General features: G+C 34.8%; 1 protein-coding gene across 1 annotated transcript in view; it reads left to right on the top strand.

Annotated features, from left to right (window-relative positions):
• LOC150101961 (ubiquitin carboxyl-terminal hydrolase 19-like) overlaps nucleotides 1-12,121 on the top strand; it is a 629,785-nt gene that overhangs the window by 118,669 nt on the left and 498,995 nt on the right. Inside the window, exon 4 of the mRNA XM_090399944.1 lies at nucleotides 7,597-7,700. Within this exon, the coding sequence (XP_090256070.1) occupies nucleotides 7,597-7,700 (104 nt within the window). The remainder of the gene's footprint in view (nucleotides 1-7,596; nucleotides 7,701-12,121) is intronic.

The raw sequence follows: 12,121 nt of genomic DNA, 5'->3' as shown, positions 1-12,121 counted from the left end.
GATGTATTGTGATATGTCATCAAATTCTATCGCCTTATTGACATCAAGGTTATTTATTTCCTCAAAAATACCTCATGCTCACTCACAATTAAGCCATCCTCTCCTATGCCCTCTGGGGGGGGGGGGGGAGGCTGTGTTCCTGCAGGTGGACAGACCCGAGGAGGATATTGTTGAGTAGGATAATTAGGAGCAGGTCGGGTTCCATAGTTTGAAGGATAAGTACTCATTCTTCTAAAAATTCACTAATCCTGTTTATTCTGTGAGAAAGAGATGTTTGCCTATCCTTGTAAACCAGGTAAAAGAAGGTCCTTCAAAACAAGTTTGTTGTATATCCACTTGTCTATCAGTGATTTTGTGGCTTTCACGACACTTGTACTTTATTCCCACAATAAGTACGTGTGCGCATTTTTTTTTTTTGTAATAAACATGCATCACTTTATTAATTATTACTATTACAGTGATCTGATTTTCAAGATATTTATACAATCTTGATTAAGTCTTCCAGCATTTTTTTTCTCTCTCACTTGGCTGATTCTTTAGTGCCACAACATAATTTTGTTGTATCACATCATTTTTCCTTCATATCTTGACAACAGAATCTTCCTTATTTTGTAGTAGTGCAGGATTCTTTATCTGTACGACATTTATTCCCCAGCTGTGTCACAGCACTTTTTTTCGTCATTGTCCATTTCAGCTCAAAATCTACTTTGAAAAAATTACATCGGAAGGAAATTATGTTGTCTCGATTTCTGTTTGAAATCTATATCTATTACAACAGTTATTCAATTTAGTCAGGGAAACTTGTAGCGGATTTATTTAGAAGTATAATGTCGTCTGTATAAAGCAAAGAGTTGACATTAACACCTCCAATTTTGATATTAGGTTTACTACACTTTCTTTCATATAGATAATGAATAACAGAGGGGAATAATGTACATCCTTCTCTGACACCAGATTGAACATTAAACCATCTTCCTGTACTTCAATTCTAACTGCTGACTTACTCAAATAAAGACTAGGTATTGCTTGATATAATGCCCCATTGATGCCATATAACTGTAGCTTTTTGAATAGCTTCTCTCTTTTGCACCTTGTCATATGCCTTTTCTAGATAAATAACTTAAATAAAGATCTTTGTTATATTCCCATGATTCCTCTACTATTTGTCGTGAAGTGAAGATATGATCCTGATAGCTTCTCTTTGGTCGGATTTCAGCTTGTTCTTCACCATGCTTTTCTTCCGCAATCATTCTCAACCATTTCTCAAGTATACTTGTGTAAATCTTACCAGGAACACTCAGTAGAGTAATACCTCTGTAATTCTCACATTCAGTTTTATTTCCCTTTTTATATATAGGTACTATGAGATCTCTACTCCAATCATCTGGAATTCGTTCCCCTGTCCAGGCCTTCTAAACTATGCAGTGCAGCCACTGCATGCCTTTTATACCTCCATACTGGAGCTGGTCAAATATCATTTACTGCTGCCTTTCCACATTTCAGGCCTTTGATGGCTTTTTCTAGTTCAAGCATGGATATGTATTCCTGACTGCATGTCTGTTGAGTGTTTTTTAACACTCTGCTATCCGCTTGTTTCATTTAGCAATTTTTTGAAGTAATTACTCCATACTTCAAGGATATCCTTTTCTCCCATTTTCATGTCAACTTTATCATCTCTAACTCCTTTTACAGCACTCTTTCCTCCATTTCTATGCTTCTTCAACAACCTCCAGAATATTTTGCCACCTTCTTGATATTTATTTATTTATGTTCTTACCAAAGTATTCCCATTACTTTTGTTTAGCTAGTTTTACACAGTGTTTTTAGCTTTTTTACATTTGTCTCTGTATTCTCTTAGAGCACAAGCTGACTTATTTGCCAGGAACTTTTGATATGCTTTCTTCTTTCCTTTCAATGCCTCTATAACTTCCTGTGTTCACTATGGAGTTCTGATTTTTCTATCCTTGCAGACAACCTCACCACATGCCTCTCTGGCTGAATCAATCAGTGTTTTCTTCAGGGCTTGCCACTGAATCTCCAAGGTTTGGTTCCTGTTCTCAAACTCTTTTTTTTTTTTTTTTTGAATAATGTTTGTGTATTTGAGTCTACAGTTCATATCTGAGAGCTGCTCAACTTTTATTCGCTTTAAAACTTTCTTATATGATCTTCTTTTCAATATGAAATTCAATTTTTTCCTGCTCAAGATTAAAGATGATCACTACCAATTTCAAATCCTATGTACACTCTGGTGTCCTGCACCATGGAGAAAACATCACTATCAACAATAACATAGTCAATGAGATCTTCTCTCCATGTGAATTTGTGCACATTTTTATGTTGGAACATTGTGTTAGTAATAACAAGTCCATGTCCTGAGCAGAAATCCAACAGGTATTTGCTGCTATTATTAGCATTGCTCTTTTCTCCAAATTTGCCATAATAGTTTTGTATGTCTGACAATTATTTCCTACTCTGCTATTTCTCCAACAAAGACCAACTTTTCTATTTTCATTGTGTCATTTACTTTCTCTAAAGGCTCAAAAAAATTCCTCCTCTTCTACCTTAATAGAACCTTCTGAGGACCATAGGCACAAATAAGTCTCATTATCCAGTTCCCCATCGTGATATTTGCTCACATCACTCAACTCGAGACTACCTGCCATTCAAGAAGATTAGCCTTGTATTTAGTGTTGAATACTATGGCTACTTCTTCTTTTCCTTGATTGTCATTTCCTGAATATAACATTTTGTATTTATTGCTCAGAAAGATCTCACCGGTTTTTGTCTTTTTTTTGGAATTTTTTCACTTGGTTAGACTATAAATTATATATTTAGGTTAATCCTTAATTCAAGTTTAAGCAAACAAAGTTTGCATCTGAAGTATTTTCAGGATTGGAGCAACACGTGGGAAAGGTGGACTAACTTCACATCAGTTGCCTCATATCCCATAAAGCAAAGCACGTCTCTTTGTGGACGTGTATGATGCTCTGCATTATGTGAATGGTCACTACCCAGACCAGCTTAGACCTTTGCCACGAGTTGCCCCAGTCCTGAAGATGCTTCAGGCACAAAAACTTTGTTTGCTTACACTTGGATAAAGGATTAAACTAAATATATAATTTATAGTCTAACCAAGTGAAAAAACTTCCAACTTCTTTTTGTAATCCAGAGTTATTTAATAATAAGGTACGACACCTTTTGGCAACTCGTATAGGGAAACATGACTTCTGCATTGCTTCAACCTTCGTATCACCTCTGGGTCTGGCTCCCACTTGAGAGACCTCCATAAAGGTCTTTGATCACCATGATCAGGATAAAACAACCTTATAAATTCATCACTGAATACCTCGTCAATGTCTTCTGCATCAGTTACCATTGTACCATTTTCATCCATTAACATCATCTTACCATGATCATTCTTCCTTCTACTTCCCACATATCTAAAATATTCTCTAGTGTTTTTCTCTGCTTGATTTCCCAATCTTCTCATACTGCACTTTTATTTTCCTTAATAACTAAGTCACTCTCCTGGATTGTTCTGTATACCCTTTACGAAACTGATTATTACCATTATTGATCTTGTATGGCCTCCAAAGTAACTTCTTCCATATTTCATGCTTAAGCCACTCATTCATTCAGCCTTTTGGACTTCAGAATACACAGTGATGCTATTATGTATTTCTTTGTCAATTCCCAAGCAGCATTTATTTCCTTACTGCTCAACTTCTCATTCTCTGCTATAACTCCAAGCTGTCTTTTAAGCTTGTTATAATCACCAGCCATATAATTCCACATATATCCTTTCCTCACAGAGGTCAGCATATGACTAGCACAAGTGATTATGTAGTGATTATGATCACTTCATAATCACTGTCACCAACTGGAGGAAAGTGCAAAACTCCACTCGCAATTACATTCTCTGATGAAATGATCAGATCTAAAACTCATTCCTCACATGTCCTCCTTTACATGCTGCTTGAAATAGTTATCTCTCAAGAAATTCATTTTCCTTATCCTCAGATGCTATCTCTTCATTCCAGTCTATACTACCATAATTATAATCACCCATAATAATTACCCTTCCTTTGTTCACTAATCGGAGTTTATACATTTCTTCATCACACCCTCCATATTCCATTGCCCATAGCAGCATCCAACTAAATATGTCTTCCTGTCAACCTCCACATTACACCACACTGCCTTATAATCATTGCCATTATTTCTTTATTTCATGTCAACATGAAATAAAGAAATAATGGCAATGGAAGATGATACATCAAAAATAATAAAATTTTTTGATGTATCATCTTCAGCATCATTCCTCCTACTTTCTTGTCCTTTTTATCTTTGTGAAAAATACTGCATTCTTTCATTTGTATTCTCATTAGAATATCATCTTCATTCAACCATGCTTCACTTATTCCAATGATTTTGGAGAGAATAAACTTAATCAGTAAAATCATTTCATTTCCCTTATTTCTGATACTTCTGGCATTTGTAATTCACTTTTAGGTCTCTAACTAGTCCTATCCAAGCCACTCATTGTTTGTGAATACTCTGCCACTTTGCATTCCCATTCTCTCTTAATTTCTCACACTACTACTGTTTTCACTGGCAAGCATTCCATTCAATATCATCTTCATTCAATCATGTTTTACCTATTCCAGTGATTTTGGGACAAACTCAATCAGTAAAACCATTTCATCTCCCTTATTTCTGATACTCCTGGCATTTGTAAACAAATACAGTAGTTCATTTTTAGGTCCATAACCAGCCCTATCCAAGCCACTTGTTGGTTGTGATTTCTCCACCACACCTGCCCCTTACCCAAGTCACCGTTATCTTATATCTGCATATATGATAAAGGTGACTTGCTACATACCTTACTACATATATCTGCTCGCAGGCCCGGCTGGTGGCGTGTGCAATATACACAGGCGCCGCAGAAGAAAAGGCGCCTAAAAGATGTCAAAAAATATGAGATAAGAGTTTAAACAAACAATGAATGGTACAGAATGGTACACATAAATATGAATGTACGTCGTCTTCCGTTCGGGCCCCTTCAGATCTTCCCGGAAACAAACGAATAAATTCTGAAATTGTATCCTGGACCCGATTATATCAATGTAATTTTCGATTAAAATTTACGAAAATATGCCTAAAATAGTTGTTTATTTTTTGATGTGTCATAAATCAATTTATGATTAATTGTTGAGTTCCGTGTAAGGGCCGTATCCTAATTTTAATCGGATCAGATGCATGTGGTCTGGCCCTAAAAGTTGGCTTACTATTGATAACTTATTCTTCTCGACATTTGAGCCTGTTGTATTAGTGGACTGTTAGGACGGCGTCAGCGACACAATATAATCGGCAAACTCTCGAGTCCAATGTGAAACATTCTTGTAAAATTCTCTTATCTATTTTCGTTGAATCTTCAAAATTAATTAATTTATTAATGCAAAATTAATGTAAAGAATATTTGAATAAATCTCTTAACTTTATATTACTAGTTTATATTATTTTGAAAATTTATATAACTTGAAAAAAATTGTATAAGCAGGACTAATCTGTAGCTAGCATTATACTGTAAAGTGGTTTTCATTTGTTTTTCATTTCCTGTCCGTTTTATTCACACTTTATTCAAAAAAAACTTTTTTGGAAAGGCACCAAACATTAATTGCACACACTAGAAAAATACTATGCGCCAGTCCTGTTTGCTCGGTCTCAACTTCCCCACTCACGTCGCAATATACTCCGTCTTACATTCACTACCACTTTCAACATCCATTCTCCCTATGCCATATCTCCCTGTCCACTTGGGCTACCCCCCCCCCCCATTTCCCTGTTCGTCTTGCATTCTTGTTCTCTCTTCATCTCACACGACTACTGTTTCCACTGCCAAGCACTTCTTTCTCTTCAATACCACTCTCCTTATCTTTCACTTTATCTCTTTCTCTTGCATGCATCATTCACACTGTACTTCCATCCATCAACGCTTTCTCCAGTGCACTCACCCCCAAGTCATTCAAATGCAACCCATCATGCCTGTATAATTCCATTCTTCCATCAAATATATGCCATACATCCACAAATTGTACGCCTTTCTCCTCACACAGCTCTGCTAGCATACCATTCATGATTTCGACTGTCTGTTGCAACTCATCATTGTTGTACCTTGGCAACATGCTGACAGCCTTTCCCACCGCACTGTTACTTTCTCTCTTCTCAATAACCTGCTGATATTTGCCTTCACATGCTCCTTATGTCCACTTAGATCATTTTTTCCATAATCACTACTAATTCTCTTGCTCTTTTCTTCCTTATGTCCTACGCCTAAATTATCATACTCCTGGATAGCAGACCTTATGGTCTCTCTCATTAACTAATTCTTTTGACTATGGAATCTCCATATATTGCTATCCTGGAATCACTTGTCATATCTTTTACTCTTTTTTTTTTCTTTCATTCTGTTCTCTAATAAGTGAAACTCTTCTTGTATCAATTATGGAGCACTGAAGAATACATATCTTGTCTTTTCAAGATACTTTAATAACTCAATACAATTCCCATATGAAAGTGACAATGAGCTCCATTGAACGAATTGCTCAAACCACATCATGTTTCATCTCCTTAGAATGAATTGATTTTCTATATGAATATTTCACCATTTTTCATTAAAACAATAACTAAAATCATATCAGTAGTTTGAAATTAGCTTTAAGAACTGAGAATCTTAAATAAAACAACACATACTTCATTAGACCATTTCTATATAAACTGAAATTCAATGAAGTTCCTTTCAGTTTTAATGAATAAATCCTGTATGGATTAATTACAGCAATTAACTTCCCACTTATCTTACTTTTAAAGGATATCCTCTCTCATTCTTCCATTTTTGACCTTTCTTCAGATGTCTGTTCTGTCTTTATTTATTAATGACACAGAAATTCCACAATTTTCCTTCTTAGGTTCCTTTCCCAGCTGAATGCATAGTAATGTCCAAAAACATCTTTTTACTTCAGGACATGCTTAAAAATACATTAGAGAAACTTCTACTCAAGTCCACAATTATGCATCACCATTACTGTTTATAGAGCTGCGCTTGAAACAACGATAAAGCTCTTTTCATAGTGCTGGACAGAGAAATTATAAGTTTTTCATTTCAGTATGTTTTATGCACTGAGATAAGTTTGCTTGATTACCTCCAAGATGTATTCTTGGCAGTAACCTTTGCTTTTCTTGTAATATACACATATGTACATTACATATATATATATATAACTAGCCTTCTTGATTGACTGTTTTAAATTGCTTCTGGGCTTATTTAGTTCTGCAAGGCTAAAATATACACTTTGTGATGCATGGTATTAATCCATTACTACTAAATGTAATCATCTTCATTTATCTGATCATTAAAGATGCCATGACAAGCTTATTGTTAAATGTTTGAATAAATACTTTATTTACTGTACATAATTTTCATTAGGTTGATATGCTGTATAATTATGTCATAAATAATAGATTTTTTTAAACATTTTGTTTATTATTAGAATCCTGTATCAAACTTGATTTTTTTTATTTTTTTTTTATTTTCAGAATCTAGACATCTTGTATTTATTTATGTATGTAAAGAACATTAAGAAGGATTCTTTAGAAGTATCATTTGAGGAAAACTTTCTCACAGTGAAATTCCAAACTAGGTATGTTGTTATTATTCATACACAGTCAAAACTATTTGTTAAAACTATTAATTCACAGAGATTATTTTTCTGCAATTTTCATTTAAAGTCTGTTTATTATTATTAGTCATCCATATAATAATTAACTATAGTATGTTGAAAGTTTATTTTTCACTTGGTTAGACTATAATAAATTTAGTTTGCTCACACTTGGATAAAGGATTAAACTAAATTTATTATAGTCTAACCAAGTGAAAAATAAACTTTCAACATCTTTCTCTAAATCCAGAGTAATTTAATAAAAAGGTGGCACACCGTTTGGCAACTCCTACAGGTAGAGATGACCTTGCTAATGCTTCTGCCTGCTATCTCTACTTGGGCCTGGCTCCCAAGGAAGAGACCTCAATAAAAGTCAAAACTAGTCTGGGTAGTGACTGTTCCCTTAATGCATAACATTGTGCATTATACAAGGAGATGTGTTTTGCATTATGGGAGATACTGAGATAGGAGTGATGTTAGCTTGCTCCACCTTTGCAATGAGTTGCCCGGTGTTGTACCACCTTACCCCAGTCCTGAAGATACTTTCAGGTGCAAACTTTGTTTCCTCAAACTTGGATAAAGGATTAAACTAAATTTATTATAACTATAGTATTTTATACGTGTACAAAATATATATAAGTATATATTTATTGTATATAAAAGATAAAATACAAGAAATAAAATATCACAAAGGATTGCAGAATTCTACCTTAACATAAACAGATGTTATAAATTAAGAATTATACAAGTTTATGCACCAACTTCAGATCACACAGAGGAAGAAGTAGATGCATTTTATGAAACTCTGCATCAACTGGTAAATAGCAATGATACATACTCTATGATTTTGATTGTAGACATCAATGCTAAAGTAGGTGTAAGAGATGCACATCTAGCAGCAATTAGAAAATGTGGACTAGGAGAGAGGAATAAAAATGGAAAAAATTGATAGAATTGGCTGAAAGTAGAGGTCTTTATGTTAAAAAACGTTTCATTTTCTTCACCAGAAAGCTCTGGAATGACTTTTAATGGGATTATATTGATCAAGTGCATATAATTAACAACGATGTTTTACCAACTGGTTTCACCAACTAAGGCTGTTGGCATCTTCAGGGTATATAACTGATGTAAGGCACTAAAAAGTAAAAAACTGTTACAAACTATAATCAACCGATTCCAATTATATTAAACAAAGAACAGAGCGCATACAATACATGCATAGAGTGTGCATGATCTCACTTGTTGTTATTTAGGAACGTAGTATAGTTGACACTGTAATTCAGTTCTGGCGAGTTGAGAGATCTAATAAGGGTCTTCCAGATCACGGGTAAGATTAGTCCTTGGTTCCTGTTAAGGTTTTGTATGCAGCGGACAACTGTTGTGACCTCTTTAAAAATTTGGGAGTGGAAGTCCTCCTCTATGTAAAGAATTGTGCTTCTATCCCACTCTATGGTATGATTTGTTATTGAGAAATGAAAAGCTAACCCCGATTTTTCTTCTCTGTTATTATTGATGTCACCTATGTGTTCTTTTTGCCTAATTTCAAGGCTACTTGAAGTTTGGCCGATGTAATTCAAGCCGCACAAGCAGGGTATGTTATAAACTCCAGCATATTTGGAGAATGGATGGCTATCTTTTGGAGATCTTAAGAATTGTCTAATCGTTTCTGTAGGTTTAAAGGCCACTCTTATTTTATATGGTCTAAGGAGTCTTGCAATCTTATTGGAAACTGTCCCTAAGTAAGGAATGACGATGGTAGAAATGTAACGTATATCATCTTGTTGTCTTTGTCAGGATTCAGAGAAAAGTATCTTGTGGACGAGTCTTCGAGGAAATCCATTCAAGGTAAGGTTGGTAGCTATCAGGGATAGTTCTTCCTGGAGGTCTTGTTGATCTGTTGTAAAGAGAGAGGCACGGTTCTTCAGCATGTGTACAATACTAAGTTTCTGAGAAATGTGGTGGCAGGAAGTGAAATGTAAATAACGTCCCGTATTGGTAGGTTTGCAGTAAACTGAGAGGTTGATACCACCATTCGGAAGCTTCTTAATTAAAGTGTCCAGAAATGATAATTGGTTATCTTTTCAAGTTCTAGAGTGAATTTGATTGTGTGGTGTAGAGAGTTGATTTTGTTAAGAAAGTCGAACAGGTCCTTTTTTGTGTGGTTCCAAACAATAAAGATATCGTCCATGTATCTGCACCATACTGTGGGTTTAGGGTCTGTTTGAGATAAGATTTTACTTTCAAAATCCTCCATAAAGAGATCAGCACAAGATGGAGAGAGGGGGCTACCCATTGCAAGGCCAGTCAGTTGCTGATATATGGTTTTATTCCATAAGAAAAAGTTTGATGTTAAACAATGACAGAACAGAGAAGTAATTTCTTGTGAGAGCAAACTTCCTAAAATGTTGATGACTTCCTTCACAGGGATGTCAGTGAATAGAGATGTAACATCCAGGCTGGCGAGTAGATCTGTATTGGAGATAGAGGTGTTATTCAGTTTCTCAACGAAATGTTGCGAATTTCGTATATAAGTATACGAATTATGGATGTGTGGTTTGAGGAGGCCTGCCAGGTGTGTAGATAACAGATAAGTTGACGAATTGATTCCATCTACAATCGGGCGTAGTGGTATTCCATTTTTATGTACCTTAGGAGCACCATATAGTCTAGGTGTTAGTGGATGCATGGATTTCAATCTTCGTTTTAAGTCTATAGACCAGTTCACCATGTGACGTATTAAATCGTTGGTGTCATTGTGATTCTTTAGTGTTGGATCTGTGACTAGGACACGGTAGGTTGATGTATCCGACAGTAAGCTGTTAATCTTATCTTTGTAATCACTGGTGTTTAAAATCACCAGTTGAATTTTCCTTATCTGCCTTCAATATGATAATGTCTTTCTTTTTCTTCAAACTATACAATGTTCTAAGACTATTACACTTTTTTTTTATATAATGTTCGTCAAGTAGCTTTATTTTATTATCCTACATGTTTTGCCAATATTTTTCTATCTTTGATAATAAAATAAAGCTACTTGATGAACATTATATAAAAAAAAGCGTAATAGTCTTATAAATAATAGTCAAGAAAAAATTCAACACAGTATACAATGTTCTTTTTTCCAGAGTAGTGATATTTTTGTTAGGAGTTCTGGAAGATGAGAGGATGATACTACTTTTTAATCTAATATCATTAGCTATGGGTTCTGGTAACGACGAGACTGCCTTTTCTATATATTACAAATGATATCCACTTTAGGGACGTGATCAGGTGTTATCACAAAATTGAAACCTTTTTTAAGTATATTAATCTCTGGTTTTGTTAATACGTGATCCGATAAATTAAAAATAACTTTGCTCTGGTAGAGAAGGTTTTGACTTAAAACGTTTTGTATAAAGATCGTTAAATTTTTGGATTTGGTTTCGTTTGCTTGTTGCAAATGCTTTATCATAACTAATAGTGACCATTCTGTCCAAATGTGCCCATATATCTTGGTCTAAAGTATTAGAGATATTGTCATAAATCTGAACATTCTAAATCTATTTGGCTTAAAAGAAATCTAGTATGCTGTATCTGTTCACGTAGAAGTTCCAAAGATGTTTTAAAATAAATATATTTCACTCGTCTTGAATGGAATTGTTCTTTTAAAAATAGAAACTTTGGAACAATCTTGTTGTCTCGACATCTTTTCAAAAAAGTGAGGTGATTTAATAGTTTGGTCTTTTTACATTTAAGGAGCTCAAAACGGCGTACCTTTCTTTTGGTTTCCCCATGGATTCTATTCATGTTAAAAAACGTTTAATTTTCTTCACCAAAAAGCTCTAGAATGACTTTTAATGGGATTATATTGATCAAGTGCATATAATTAACAACGATGTTTTACCAACTGGTTTCACCAACTAAGGCTGTTGGCATCTTCAGGGTACATAACTGATGTAAGGCACTAAAAAGTAAAAAACTGTTACAAACTATAATCAACTGATTCCAGTTATATTAAACAAAGAACAGAGCGCGTACAATACATGCATAGAGCGTGCATGATCTCACTTGTTGTTATTTAGGAACGTACTATAGTTGGCACTGTAATTCAGTTCTGGCGAGTTGAGAGATCTAATAAGGGTCTTCCAAATCACGGGTAAGATTAATCTTTGGTTCCTGTTAAGGTTTTGTATGCAGCGGGCTGTTGTGGCCTCTTTAATAATTCGGGAGCGGAAGTCCTCCTCTATGTAAGGAATTGTGCTTCTATTCCACTCTATGGTATGATTCGTTCTTGAGAAATGAAAAGCTAACCCCGATTTTTCTTCTCTGTTATTATTGATGTCACCTATGTGTTCTTTTTGCCTAATTTCAAGGCTCCTTGAAGTTTAGCCAATGTAATTCAAGCCGCATAAGCAGGGTATGTT

The sequence above is a fragment of the Typopeltis vanoorti genome, chromosome 11, assembly GCF_054136105.1.
Source record: "Typopeltis vanoorti isolate ZY-2024b chromosome 11, IOZ_Tvanoo_1.0, whole genome shotgun sequence".
NCBI lineage: Eukaryota > Metazoa > Arthropoda > Arachnida > Uropygi > Thelyphonidae > Typopeltis > Typopeltis vanoorti.
The sequence above is the reverse complement of the archived record's forward strand: the minus strand, read 5'-3'. Positions and strand labels throughout refer to the sequence as shown.